At 44.8% G+C, this 15,360-nt stretch overlaps 1 protein-coding gene across 5 annotated transcripts in view; it reads left to right on the top strand.

Annotated features, from left to right (window-relative positions):
* Positions 1-15,112, top strand: part of LOC149867302 (aldehyde oxidase-like) — a 79,375-nt gene extending 64,263 nt beyond the window's left edge. For 3 of the 5 annotated variants that reach the window (XM_090045144.1, XM_090045145.1, XM_090045146.1), the window contains 8 exons: positions 1,428-1,556; positions 2,821-2,895; positions 6,841-6,893; positions 7,419-7,533; positions 8,496-8,561; positions 9,101-9,289; positions 10,356-10,523; positions 11,447-15,112. In XM_090045144.1, coding sequence (XP_089901270.1) covers positions 1,428-1,556; positions 2,821-2,895; positions 6,841-6,893; positions 7,419-7,533; positions 8,496-8,561; positions 9,101-9,289; positions 10,356-10,523; positions 11,447-11,497 — 846 coding nt within the window. In that variant the 3' untranslated portion in view covers positions 11,498-15,112. Of the gene's footprint in view, positions 1-1,427; positions 1,557-2,820; positions 2,896-6,840; positions 6,894-7,418; positions 7,540-8,495; positions 8,562-9,100; positions 9,290-10,355; positions 10,524-11,446 lie in introns of those variants that run through there. The other 2 variants (XR_016442008.1, XM_090045147.1) reach the window with 2 other exon arrangements.
* Positions 15,113-15,360: the final 248 nt, after the last annotated feature.

The following is a 15,360-nucleotide window of genomic DNA, read 5'->3' as shown; positions in this document are numbered from 1 at the left end:
GTGGCTTGGGAACTACAGCAATTAATGCTGCCACTAATTATCCAGCCAACAAATTTTTGGCCGTGGGAAGCCCCATAGACTGGATACACTGGCTCCACATGTTGGATCCAGCCTGCAGGCCATATCTTTTGACACCCTTGTCTAAATCATGGGTGGGCAAAATATGGCCCACAGGCCGAATTTGGCCTGCCAAGGGATTTTATACAGTCTGTGGCAGAATCCCCACCCAGTCCAGGCATGGGGGGCAGCCTGGTCCATGGCACTTGCAGCCAGTCCCACCACCCCTGGGCATGTAGTGGGGGATGGGGTGGCACTGGACTCAGCTTCCCAACAGCCTCAGCAGTGGCAGCTCCTTCTAGCATCTGCTGCCAGTGTAACCGCCACTGCTAGATTCAGCCCCCTGCCTGTTCACCCTGCACTCTGTACCAGAGGTGTCAGATGGAGCAGGTAGGTGGGTGGGCAGGTGGGGTCTCCATGAAGACTCGTCAGGATGCCCACCAAGCAGGGAGCAGCCTCTGGGAGCAGGCCGGGCAGTGGGGGCAGGATCACACAGTGATGATAGTGCAGGACCAGGGCCCAGGGCAGAGCCGTGATCCAGTTCTGTGTGGTGGGGAGTAGATCAGGGCTCTGCCCTGGGCTGTCATGATTTTTTGATCTCAGCCCCAGCCCTGCTTGCCCATCCTGCTCCCAGATACTACTCCCTGCCACCTGTGGCCCCACCCCATCTGCCCAGCTGAGCATGCCATGTCCCCTACCACCCTGCTCGCCTGCTCCATCCAGCATCCAGTGCTCTCTGCAGTGAATGTGGGGCAGTTGGGCCCGGGCTGGTCAGAATCAATTGCCACCCCTCTTCCACTATGCCATCCTGGATCAGCACCAGCACCCACTGCACTGGTCCTGGTCAACTGTCCCTCTCCCCCTGGCCTGCAACAGCTCACCAAAAGTTCTCAAGTGGCTCTCCAACCCAAATAATTGCCCACTTCTGATCTAAATCAATGAGACAGACAGGGGGAGTATCATAATCATCTTTGTTTTACAGATGGAGAAGTGAGGCCCAGAGAGACAAACCCCCACATTCTCAAAGATATCTATTAAATCAGTGGGATGGAGGTGGATAAATACTTTTTGAATATCTGAAACTAACTGATTTGCCCAAGGTCATGCAGGGAGTTTGTAGGAGAGTCAGGAGCTGAAGTCACATTTCCAGACCAGTGTCTTAACCACAAGTCCATCACCTTCTCTTCATTGTGTCTTTCAAGCACACCAATATGGGTGGATATTGGGAGAAGGAGGGTAAACCTAGGATGGTAACCTCTATAACCTCATTTTTCCTGGGCCTGGTGCCGGGGAGAGATGGGGAGTTGCTGTTGAGATGTTCAGAAAAGTGTCTTTGAAACAGAATGAGGATGCATTCATCTTCACCCTAGGTTGCCAGCCGGGAGCTAAATATCCCCATGTCAAGTATTCATGTTTGTGAAACAAACACAACAACAGTTCCTAATGCATGTGCTTCAGTAGGATCTGCTGGAACTGATGTCAATGGAATGGCAGTGAAGGTAAAGAGCAATCTCTTGTTTTCAACTCCCTCCATTCATCAGGATATTTCCTGAAATTTAAACATGAGTAGTCTTGCTAAAATCATGCTTGAAACGACCTCTGTAGCATGACTGTTGGAGGCAGAGAATGAAAAACCTGATCTGTTTGTTTGTTTTTTAGAACAAACCTTCCTGAGAAAGCTTAAGTATTCTGCTAATCCCTCACTCTGTGTAATGAATACCTGTTAACCTGGATCTCACACATACTGTTGTGCTGAGTCACACTGATTCCAGATCTTATTTTAAGATGTGAATCTATATAATTAAACTAGCACTTCCTACTTTCTTCTTGGCCTTTCAAACTCAGTAAACTGGAGACCTGAATCTCTTTCCTATTTGTTTTAATGTATCCAATTGTATCCCTAGCCTGTGCTTTCAATTTATATGCAGACTCACCATAAAAACCACTATTCTTATCAAAGAAAAAAGAACTACAGGTATCTTAAATTCTGGGGGGAAAAAAACCAAATCTTTTGCAACTCAGATGTATAGCCTCACTTGAAAAATAGCATTGGTTAAACTGCTTCAGCCTACATTGTGTATGCCACAGTGGTGGTGTATCCAGGCAAGAATGAACCTACCCATACCTTCCCCAACTATGTGCAGAGCTATGCTCCAAACCTGGAAGTACACTGTGGGGGATGCTTGGTCTCCAGGGGCCTTGAAAGTAGAAATTGGGAACTAGGCCTATGGTCAGCTGAGCAACCTCTTAATTTACCATCACTTCACCCAGTACGCTTGGTAGAAACATGTGGGAGGTTGTTCTGAGTTTTTGAAGGTAACCCATCTCAATTTATGAGATTAATGTGATTTCTTATAAATATTAAAAATGCCTGGCCCCAAAAGATTGGCTTTAGGAAGAATCCGATTTTTTTTTCCTTCAGATTCACTCTGGAGGTGGTGCGTTTGGGTGGCTGTAAGCAGTTAAGAGATGACAGAAGTCTTAGAAAAAGCTGATTGTTTGTGTTTAACAAGAAGACAGGTAGTGGTTTGAAGTTCAGTAGGGAATAATGACTTTCAGCTGCAAATGAGTCCTCTTCACAGTCCCAGCAGAAATGCCCTATTGTCCAGTGCCTGGCCCCATGCAATAGGATTTGCATTCAGAGGCATTGTCTACTGTGAGTGCCATAATGGCTACAGGGAAATGTAGCTAGGGTTCTACTAAATACCAACAAATATCTAATGATCTCTTTAGCACTATTTCACAAACTGTTCTCTTCACCAGGACGCTTGTCAGACCCTCCTGAAACGCCTGCAGCCCATTATAAGCAAGAATCCAAAAGGCACCTGGAATGACTGGGTAAGTGTTGTATGGGGGTGAAAAATCCATCTGGAGTATAAATTGAATTTAATATGTTTGCATATGCATGACCATCCTGAAACACACATTTTATGAGTACTTGCTATATTTCCTCTTTGCTTGGTCTCACTATACTCTTCAGAGTTTTCATTCTTTTCCTTCTGCAAATGTGGCAGTTTCACAGATTTGGAGACAATACAAACCACAATGTACAGCAAATATTGGCTTGTGCACAAAAAGAGGAGCCTGACCTACCTTAGCTTGCTCTCCGGTACCAAACTTTGCAATAAGTTCTTCAGGACTTACATAACTGGTGACTTTGTGCCAGCTCTCTTAGGTTAAAAACAGATGTCACCCAGTAAAATAAATCAAGCTGTGACAGGATATATCCCACCACAGCTGATTTGCTTTATAGGATGAAATGTGTGTCGCCTGTTGTCCTACATCAGACAAGGGCCCATGTGGGGCAACAGGCAATGAGTTCCCCTTGCCTGGGGATTCCCCACATTCCTCACTACCCTGTACCTCCTTGCCAAGACCCAGGTTCCACACCAACACGTGCTTCATGCAGAGGCATGGGTCAGCATGGAGGCACAGTGGTGCAGAACCCAGAGAACCACTGGCACCACATGCCTCCATGTTGGAACCCATGACTGCATGAAACATGGTGAGTCCTGACAAGAAGGCACAGGGTAGTTTGGAGCTGTGCAATTCCCAGCACCTAGTATCTCTATGCTGGGACCTCCACTGGGTCCCATGCTGACCCATGCTTCCTATGGAAGCATGGGTCAGCATAGGTCCCAGCATTGACGCATGGGGCTCTGGAATTCCTCAGGACTCACACTGACTCATGCCCGTATGTGAAGCACAAGGTCCCCACATGGGGGCATGGGGTGCAGGGAATTCCCCAGGACCCATGCCTGCACACTGGAATCCACACAGGTTTTCTTTTCTTCGGAGATGCACCCCTGAACTTCCAAGCAGGACTTGGTATGTACGAAACCCCAATCAAGCCCTTTAAGGCCCCAGAGCACTTGCCTGGGGCAGCTGGAGAGTGCAGGCTACCTGCACTCGTCCACCATAGAGCAAATTAACATTTGTCACAATAAAGTGGCACTACTATATTTACTCCAGTCCAGAACAAGGTTTTTCCCTCATTTAACATGAATGGGGGAAAAAAAGTTCCTTGTCTTAGAATCAAGTACAAGGTGGCAAAGAGACAAGCAGCTGCCCTGGCCCTGGGCCTGGCCCCAGCACCTGGGCCTGGAGCTGCAGCTGTTGCCTGTCCATGCCTCCTGCCTTCTCTGCACCCCATGCACATCCCCCTGCAGCCTTAGGCCCCTGTCTCCATCACCTCCCCATACTACTGCTATGGGGCTGGGTTGAGGCCATGGGCTGTGCCCCAGGCTGGAGCAGGGATGAAGCTCTTGCACCAGAGCAAGAGTACATGGAAGGATGAAAAAGAGGGGCAGGTGTAGTGCAGAGGCTGCAGGGAGGCAGAAGTGGCACAAGGGGGAGACAGGTGAGGTGGTGGCGGGAGGCTGAGGCTGGGTGGGCAGAAGTGGTACAGGGGGAGACAGGTAAGGGGGCACAGGGGCCTGGGGCTCTGGGAGAGGCAGGTAAGGGGCAGAGGCTGCAAAGGAAGCAGGCACAAGGGAGAGTAAGGGGGGGGGCAGAGACAGGAGGCTATTTGCCTCCCCACCACCTCCACATTGCCAACCCCCCTACTGCCTGCCCTCTTACTGCCTCTGCCACTGCTTGTCCCCCTACCACAGCTTTCCCCACTGCAACAGTGATGGGGTTGAATTATGATGCTCCTAGGATACTTAGATTCTGTACATGGAAAATTGTAACAAATTGCTACATTTTCCTTGTATAGAATCTAATTATTGGGGGGTCATCTTAAATTTAGGGCTATCTTCAGTTAATGTCTGTATGCAGTATTTACCTGAATGGTATGCATCTATCTAAAATCTGACTGGGTATATGTTAATGAAATGGGTTGATCATGAAGACTTCCTCCCTCCCAGCTAAGCAAAGGATTTATAATAAACTCAACAACTCTTTAACTAGGATCACCTTTCAGAGGTCATCAGTTACTGCTCTGGACAGTGAATTCTATTCCTTATAGAATCATTTAAAATTAGGGTTGGAAGGGACCTCAGGAAGTCATCTAGTCCTACCCCCTGCTCAAAGCAGGACGATCCCCATCTATATCATCCCAGCCACAGTTTTGTCTACCCAGGTCTTAAAAACCTCCAAGGTAACCTTAAGTCACCCGACGTCTCTGGGTAGCCTGTTCCAATGCTTTACTACCCTCCTTGTGAGAGTTTTTCCTAACATCTAACCCAAACTTCCCTTCATGCAACTCAAGACAATTCCTCTTTGTTCTGTTATCTGCCACCACTGAGAACAGTTTAGCCCTATCCTCTTTGGGATAGCTTTTAGCCTTTAGCCTCTTTGGATAGGGCTAAACTGTTCTCAGTGGTGGCAGATAAGGTAGGTGAAGACTGCTATTAAATCTGCCCTTAGTCTTCTCTTCTCTGGACTAAAGAAACCCAGTTCCCTCAGGCTCTCCTCAGAAGTCAAGTACCCGAGCCCCCCAACCATTTTGTTGCCCTCTGTTGGACTCTCTCCAATTAGTCCACAATCTTTCTGTAGTGAGGAGCCCAAAGCTGAACACAGTACTCCAGATGTGGCCTCACCAGTGCAGAATAGAGTGGAATAATCGATTCCCTCAATCTGCTGGCAACACTCCTACTAATTCAACCCAGTATGCATTAGCCTTCTTCACAACAAAGGCACACTGTTGACTCATATCCAGCTTATTTTTCACTGTAACGCCAGGTTCTTTTCTGTAGAGCTGCTGTTTAGCCGGTCGGTCCCCAATCTGAATTGTTCTGTCCTAAGTACAAGACTTTGCACTTGTCTTTATTGAACCTCATGAGATTTCTTTTGGTCCAGTCCTCCAATTTTTGGAGGTCTCTCTGAATCCTAGCTCAACCTTCCACTGTATCTACTACTCCTCCCAGTTTGGTGTCATCTGCAAACTTGCTGAGGGTGCACTCCATCCTAACTTCCAGATCATTGATGAAGATATTGAACAAAACCGGCCCCAGGACCAATCCCTGGGGCGCTCCACTTGATACCAGCTGCCAACTAGATATCAGGCTATTGATTACTACCCTTTGGTCCCGATGATCTAGACAGTTTTCTATCCACCTTACAGTCCATTCATCCAACCGGTATTCCCTTAGCTTGCTTGTGAGAATGTTGTGGGAGACAGTAGCAAAAGACTTGCTAAAGTCAAGGTATAGCAAATCCACTGCTCTTCCCACATCCACTGAGCCAGTCATCTCATCATAGAAGGTAGTCAGGTTGGTCAGACATGAGTTATGGTAATGGGTTTCAGTTTGTTTGTGTTACTGTGGTCAAACACTTAGTCAGCAAAAACAAGGAAGAGTCTGATCTAATCCTTATACAGTGGAGGAAGACGAAGGCACTTTTGACAAGACCCCTGTGTTACTTACAGGAGGAAGGGGGAACTTCTTGACTTTTATCTTGTTTTCCCCTGATCCTGGCAGAATATTATAGTCCTAAAAATATCAAGTGTGAGTTTAGCCATACATGACACTTGCATTGCTCAAGTTTTAAATACATTCCCTAATGATTATCATTAGAGTAGGACTGTCACACATGAAGTGTGTAAAATTGTTGATCAAAACAAAACACCGTTTAGACCTGGAATAGAGCTTTAGAAACTCTGATCACATTTGTCCTGCCTGAACAGCCTTCCTCACGTAAGACAGTCCAGACATTATTCTCTCTATTTTGATAGTGCTTTCTCAGCTTTCTGTTGGACACTTTGATTTTTAAATGCATACGTGTGAGTGCAAACTCCTTCTTAAAGGATTCATTTACCCCAATGTCTTTTGTCTCTTTCAGGTTAAAGAAGCTTTTAAGCAAAGCATTAGTCTTTCAGCCACTGGGTACTTCAGGTAACGTATTTTTAGACCTCCCTAGGGTTATGGGTTTGAGAGATATGTCCCAATAAAACTGCAAGCATGAATTTTAGGAGTGGCTTTTAAGGATAATAACTCAAGCAGTGGAACTGGATGGACAGGACTTGACAGCAGCATTTTTTTATTGACAACTCGGATTTTTTTATTGGCCCTCGGCAATGTACTTGTAACTTTAAACTGGTCTTTTAGACATGGTTTCCTCGGTAGTCTCTGTCAGAACCATTCTGGGATTTTGTTATGAACATTTCTGGATTGGAGTGTTTTGTTTGGCATGTTGATTGCCTGACTATAATATGGACATGGTGACAGATCCCCAGAGGATGCAAATTAGCATAGCCCTGTTGACTGTCATGAAGCATTGTTCTGGTGATTGCCCCATTATGATGTTTCCACTTTAAGTGATTTCCCACTTCTTGGTCATTAAGTTTATTGTAGTAATTCAGATATTGACAGAACAAACTAAACTTCTGTGATTTATGTGCACTCTGTTGTTTCAACTAGAGGCTATGATGGAAATATGGACTGGGAGAAGGGAGAAGGACAGCCATTTACATATTTTGTTTATGGAGCTGCTTGCTCAGAGGTTGCAATTGACTGTCTCACAGGAGATCACAAGGTAACCAGTACCTGTCACAACTCATGCATAGTGCAGAGGAGGTTCCACCAGTATTTCTTGTGTAGCCTTATTTTTCTACTGATATATGATCTGGGTTATAGTGCATTAAACACAGGAAGGATCTAAAAGAAGTAGCAATGACAGTTGAAGTCGATTGAAATTGTATAACCTGCTTACAATCATACCTTTGCTGGATTTGTAAAAATACCATGTGTTCAAATTTTATACTATGGCAGGCAGGATTTGTCTTTTTTCTTTTAGTGACTGCATTCAGACAAGTGACATTGCAGCTCTGTATTTTATTTCCAGTCTCTTAACCATCTGACATGGTAAAGACTCAACCCTGCAAATACATCCTACTCAACTTAGTGCTTGCTTCTGTGAGAAGGGTTCATGGTAGCTGTTAATACAGTGAACAGATTCCTTCAGTCTTTTGCACTGACTAATCACACTTAGGCTAATGATACTCCGAGTGCCTGTAGACATGTGGGGATACTGCTCTGACATGCTGTAATTACAGTGCATTGGAGCAGACTCAATTCATAAATTCTGCTGGATGGTGTTAATTAGCATGTCTCAGCAGTCTCCGTGTCTCATGTATTCAGTGTTCCCACACTACAAAATGTTGGCAGGGGCGCTTTAACTAAAGTTTGTCGAACAAGCTTTAAAGTGCCTCCACTGCCATTTTGAAGTGTGAGGCTTTGAAAACATGAGATGCTGTGGGCACTTTAATTAGAGCGGCTCTTGGAGCCATTCTACTTAAAGCGTCCTCACCCCCAGAAAATGTGTAAAGATGCCCTTTACCTCTGGAGAGACTGCCAGATAATAGCTCAGCATTGTGCATCCTGAGAGAGGTTTTATGAATCTGACTTTTGAGGGATGCTAATTCTAACCCTCAAAACCTCTTTGCCCACCCACCCATGCCTTACTTTCTATACTACATATTTGTATTTTATTAATAGAACCTCAGAACTGACATTGTTATGGACATTGGATGCAGCATAAATCCAGCAGTGGATATAGGGCAGGTACGTGCTAGGAATGTTATACTGTCCAGTTCATACCGAGCAAGTGATTGTTGTCTTTCTTGGGCAGGGTGTCCTGGTCATCTAAGCAAAATTAAATTCATGTCACCCACATTGTAGATCATTTCATCAGGCAGAGAGGAGACGGAAAAGAATTTTGGCCCACTGACTTCAGGGAGGCCAGGATAGCACCCATAGTCCCTAGCGGCATGCTGCAGTGCATCCCACTTGCACCTCTCTGACCATTGCTGGCCTGGTTTCAAGCCCTAGGTTGGTCTGCAGTTTCCTGCTCACCTGTGTATTATGACTCTGATCAGCATCACTCATTTGCTAGGCATAGACTGTGGGGGTAAAGAGAGAGGATACAGCAGTAACCCCAGCAGCCCCAAGTTGGGGAGGGGGTGGGAAGTCAGGGATGGAAATGAGTGATCAAATAGGAAGAAGAATGTGCTTCAGAAACTTAGAGAAGAGCTAACTCTTGTCAAGGCCATATATGTCTTCCAAAGTATAAAAAGATAAACTTTGTCATTTTTTGTTCCAAGATTGAAGGAGCCTTTGTTCAGGGCATTGGACTTTATACAATGGAGGAATTAAACTATTCTCCCAAAGGAGCCCTTTACACTCGGGGACCAGATCATTATAAAATCCCTGCAGTCTGTGACATCCCAGAACAGTTCAGTGTTTCCCTGCTGTCACCTTCACAAAATCCCCATGCAATCTATGGATCCAAGGTAAGGAAGCCAGACTCTGGGGCATTATGTTTATGTCTCCCAGATATAGTGATTTACACTAAATGAGCACATCTACATGTGCATTAAGGCACTTTTCCTAATGTGCATTAAATTTACTACCTCCAATGCCCAGTAATAAATATGCACATTTTAAGTGACATATTTATTACTGTGCTCAGTAGCCTATTTTACTGCACATTAGCATAATCACACATTTTTACATGATTCTTGAATGCACAGTTAAATAGGCTACTGTGCATGAAAGTGCACATGTAGACGTGCTAAATGAATATCTGCTTGCACCAGCTAAGGATCTGACCCATTTTATGACCTATACATTAGCTATAATACAATGCAAGATGCAGGGGATATTGCTCACTTAAAGCATGATGCTAACTGCTCTTTAGGTTGCTTAGATGTCAGGCTATTTAGAATTGAAGAATATAAAAAGACATGTTAGAATACAATGGTGATAATATGTTATTTTTAAATTAAAAATTAGTGTTAGAATCAATAGTTACTTTTAGAACTATTTTTAGACATTCCTGAATAATTTTCAGAGGGATTTTCACTTGAAGAAAATTGCAGTTCTGATGCACAGAACAGTGGCTATCATCATGCTTCAAAGTGTGCATAGAAACCTTGTTTATCTTATCCTTTGATGTTCACATGGAGGGTTTCACCCTGGGCTCAAACCTGCTCTGTGAATGGTTGGATGTTATCTTTGATAGTTTGCTTCACTTCTATCTGCATTTTTTTAACCAAATGTTACTCTTTTAAGTTTGTAATGTTGTACTGAAGAGAAGTCAAAAGAGTCCTAATATCTGTAGCTAGCATTTGAAACCAGCCTGCTTAGATCCCTTAGGCAATCAGAAAACATAGTGTGATCTAATTCTGCTTCTGAATCAGTGGAAAATACTCATTGACTTCCACAGAACAAGATCGGGCCTCATTTTGCTCAGTAATTTTTTAAGGCTTTCATTTAGCCCCCCACTATTGACAATACATTTCCTCCTTTAATATGTTCATAGAGAATATCTGTGTGACCCCCTGTGTTTTCTGTCAGGGTGTAGGTGAGGCAGGGTTGTTCCTGGGATGCTCTGTATTCTTCGCTCTAAGGGATGCAGTGGCCTCTGCACGAAAGGAGAGAGGATTACCAGGGCCCTTCGCGCTGAACAGCCCCCTGACGCCTGAGCGGATTCGGATGGCCTGTGCTGATGACTTTACCCAGATGGTAATGGGGCTTTACTTTTTGAGAGTTTCTGTTTAGCTGCTGCCTGTTCCTTTTGGTATCTTGGGCCCAAAATTTTTATAGTTCACCAGGACATAATTGAAGTGCAATAGAAACATTCTGCTTGTTTTTAATGATTCTTAAATTTAAATTCTTAAATAATTTAAAATACCTATCAGCAGATCTAGTCCATGCAAGCCATTCGAGTCAGTGGCATTAAGGATTTTCATTTTAATTATTCAGATTACATATCCGTTCATGGCCTGGCCTGGCCTGCCCTTACCCGTCCTGTCCTGCCCCTCGTACAACCTGCTCCCACTCATTTCTTCCCACACACCTGTGTTTTATGCCTTCTACAGCTACACTAGCCTCTTTTTCTGTACACTGAGGACTTACTCCAGCACCACTGGGGTTGCTGTGCACACCTGAGCAGCTGTTGAAATATGGGTGGAGCAGATTGTCTGTCTTTTGTGTGAACTAGAAAACCTGAGAGCCCATTCAGAGAGTTTTTGCCTTGTATTTGTATGCTTGATGTGGGGTATAGAAATGGTGGTGAGTCGGCCCCCATACTTGCAGCTCTGTGAAATTCAACTTGCATCTTGGAGCTTGGGCAGAGGGTAGGGCCATTAGTGCAGGGACCATGGTCCTTGGCATGACATGTCCCCTCCCTCCTGCCCCCTTCATCCCTATCATCTGCCTGCTTATCAACACAGCACTGATAGGTTTGCCAACCTCCTGTAGACCACCCTGGCCAGTAAAATACATAGAGGCATTTGATGCCTTAATCCATGTAAATTCAGCAGGGGCTAACTATGAGAGGTGCAATGATATGTTGAAGGTACTGGTTAGAAATGGTTGTAACAAGCTCTTTCTAACTGCATGTCATTAACAGAATCACTTATATGACTTCTTGTTCATTTTGTTAGATTGTGAAAGATCAGCCTGATTCCTTCAGTCCTTGGGCCATCTCCATATGAAGACAATCCAAATCTCATACCCAGCTTGAGTGAAATACGATGATAGTTTTTTGATCAGATGTAGTCCTCTACCTTAGTAATCAACACACGTTTTAACTAAAAATACATAGTCCTGTATCCAAATAAGAAGCTTGCCATCCCCTCTCCTTTAATGCATTCTTCCTCCTGATTGTTCTTAATGCATTTAGCTGTACTGCTGCATACTCCACGGCTACAGTTTATTCCTAGAAACACATGTAAATAGTCCAGAGAGTTTTACTCAATAATCACTACTCATCTTTTACCCAGGGAGATCTGCTGAAACGTACCTGCAGGACAGAAGGGGTGTGTTAATGTAGTATTGGATATTGATTTAATTTTACTCACCCAATGCAACATTTGAAAGCTTCAAATAAGTGATAATTTACACTTTTACCTTGCAATAAAAGATCTGCATAGACCCTGATATCCGTGGGGTCCACCACAGGATTCTTCTGATCACAAACTTGAGACAAGAAGATGTAGTTTCTTGCAAAAAAACTGCTGTGGATATTGTTGATACAAACCCTTGGGTACTTGAAAGTCAAAGGATGTAACCGCCTTTTGTTTCACCCATGCAGATCCACTTCAGTCACTATGGCTGATTTACAGGAATGACTAAAAAGTTGCAAGGATGACTGTGCTCTTATTTCTTTTGGAGACTTTTATTTTCTTGTGCTATTTCCCAAAGTCTTCTTGGCCCAGTGTAAAAACTTGCTTGATTTCACTGAGCTTTGGGTCAGGTCCTTGATGAGGTAGTCTCTGAAAGTGGTACTGAAGAGTGCCATTGCATACTACACTTAGGAGTATATTGGATACTAGGCCTGTGCAAAGTGGCTAGTATTCACTTCAGATTCGGATTCGGCCAATTCGGGGGACAATGATGTGATTTGGTGATTCAAATCACTGTCCCAATTTGATTCGGCTGAATCTGATTTGGAGATTCGGCTGCTGCCAAATCTCTGAATCGCCTGGGCTCATCCCCCAGCCACTCTCCCAGCCCTGCAATGGCTGTCCTGCCACCCCAGCTCCCAGCACTTTGATAAAAAAAAAATTTTGACTCACCTGCCCCCCCCCAAAACTGTGGACTTACCCATTCCTACCCAGTGGGGAGTGATCCCCACTGCCCCCTGCTGCCCTGTGCCATGTGGGGGGGCCTTCCACGAGCCCCCTGAAGCTCCAAGGCCACTGCAGGACCTAGTGAGTCCTTGGGGGGGGTTTCAGGTTTTTTTTCTTAAAGGGCTGGAGCTGGGGCAGGCGGGGCAGCCATGGTAGGAGCGGGCAGGGGTCAGGGGGCTTGTGGCAGAGTCCCCTTTGCAGTGGGGGGCAGCAGGGATTCCTCCCCTTGCCTGGCAAGTTGGGGCTTTTTTCTAAAGCACTGGAAGCTGGGGTGGGAGAGGCAGCCATGTGGGGGCTGGGGGAGCAGGCAGGGCATGGGGGCTGGCAGGGGTCCCCCCATGGTCCTGCCCCCCTCCTCTGCCCCCCTACTTACCAGCTCCAAGTCTGGCTCCAGCTCCATGCTGCAGCAGGCGGGGACTGTCTGAATCTCCAAAGCTCTCTGAACCTTTCCCAAAGATTCAGAGAGCTTCGAATTGATTTGGACCTTTTTATTGGTCCCCTATTTGATTTGGAATTGAAGATTCGGCCACCAAATCTCTTCCAAATCAAATCAGCACATGAAGGTTCGCACAGCCCTATTGGATACGTGTAAGTGGGTTACTTAGCCTACTGGCTGGCTTTGCTTCCTGAGGAGCTCTGCAGCAAGTATTCCCAAATGAAAGCACAGTCTTTGAACAGCAGGCAAACAAATCAACAAACAAGACCCTTCAGCCCTGTCCCAGGCACAAGGAGGGGACTCTGCCTCTAGCCCCACCACAGCTAGGGCCCTCCCTAGTAGCAAGCTTGTTCAGCTCACAGCTTGACTCCTGCTTGAAAACTGCTCTTTCAGACAGTTTTCTCTCTTCCCTGGGATTTTAAGCTCCCTCATTATCTAAATGTTCTACAGCCAGGTTTCCACAACAGGGCTACCTGACCCTTCTTAGAGGGCTAGAAGAGAAGTGGGCTTTAGTCTTTAATTGCAAGTACATATTTTTCTAACAAGCAGATTCACATCATAGTAGAACACAAGGATTAGCATTTTGGTTTTCTAATACTGCACAGGGTACACTGGGGTAAAACAATGCCCAAATTTAAAAATAGTTTGTAGAGTTTAAAAGAGAAAAAAGTATCACTGTGCCTTGATGCATCAGAGGCTAATCAAGATAAATTTTCATTATGCTTGAGATTTGGACGTAAGAGAAGACCAGCAAACAATCCAGCCTGTAATGAAGTTCATTTATATTTGGTATTGAAAGGACCCAAATAACAAAATCCCCTCCAGATTTTTACACCATCCTCAAAGTTGAACGCATCAAGAATATTGGCTTCAACTCTTCTAAGACTGTGAAACTGAGATTCCAATTCTGAACACTCCTGAAGCATGTTGGAATTAAGGTTTTGGCGGCTTTTTTGGGATTTACCCCTAATATATAGTTTACTTTATTTTGCAGGTGAATCATTAGTTGTCTTGATATTTTTGGGCAATTATTTGGGCAGCAATGAAAGCAAGCAACAGGGTAATTTTTAAAGTTTGGTATGTGGTTTCAGTGCCCCAGTATGCTAATGATTTCTCAGCCAAGGGGTAATGATAACAGAAGACTACCTCCAACTACTCTGTGAATTTGCTGCACACTGTTCTGTCCTAACCTTTCAGCAAGTCAAATTGCCCTGAACTACCTGGTCTGCCATTTGCAGTTAAAGTAAATGACTCAGGGTGGTTTGTTCACACACCCGTTGCATTATTGTTTCTTCTCTAGTTGTCCCCAAACCAATTGTCAGATACTATATCTGTGACTAAAGCATGGCTATAAGCCAATCATTTCTGCACTTGCAATTAAAATAAGATTTCTCTATTTTTGTTTTTTGCATGCATGCACTACTGTTTCTCTACAGTGTATGCATGGTTTCTGTATCCTTCCTGGATGGGCGTGTTACTTCCTTTACTGCACTGTGGTATTATTTCTTCCCTTCCGTATATCATAAGGAATTCAGTTAATCACATTATCCATGAATGTATTTTCCCACATTCATTTTCTATCTGCTTTGATCTTAGTTCATTCCACAGGCTTTGCAGGGAGAAACCCACCAACAATCCCCATTCCAGGAAGTACATGAAGGTACCTAACGAATCCCAGACAGCATTGGAGATGGGAAGGGGTGTGGTGAAAGTAGGTGATAGAAACTCTGTGTTGATGTGTCCTGAGTAGCATCGCCTTAGCAGGAGTGCTGTGCAGATCCTGAGAAGTTTAAATCTTGAGTCGTTCTAGCACAATCCATCTGGGAAGGAATTGGGATACCTCTGTTTACCCTGTCTGGGCATGGAGTCTCCACTGGAACTGATGTCACTGCCAGTGCCAGTGCAGGGATAAACTGTTTGTACCTGCCAAGGGGTTGGGGTATCAAATTGTATTATCCTTCATCAATTATAGGATCAGCTCATCTGGTTTTTAGTATTTGTCATTCTTAATAAAGGTTATGTCCTGTTTTATTACCAATGTACACTGTGTGTTTGTTGCCTGACTATTTAAAAATCTGCATGAGTAACAGGGAGCCTAGGGTTCCTGTTACTTTAGGGGAGAAACAACAGCTGGGAGCCTCAGGTGGGGAAGGCTGCTCATTAGGTGTTACAGAAGAGCAGCTCCCCAGGGATTTATAGGCTATGAGTGCCTTTTGCAGGGCTGGCTGCCCTGCAATAGTGTGACAGAGTAGAGCCCTGCATAGGAGACAAGGTAGCGTTACGCAGCCAG

The sequence above is a fragment of the Crocodylus siamensis genome, chromosome 4 (assembly GCF_052110815.1).
Source record: "Crocodylus siamensis isolate JL-2025a chromosome 4, ASM5211081v1, whole genome shotgun sequence".
NCBI lineage: Eukaryota > Metazoa > Chordata > Crocodylia > Crocodylidae > Crocodylus > Crocodylus siamensis.
Note: the sequence above shows the minus strand (reverse complement) of the source record. Positions and strands in the feature narration are given on the sequence as shown.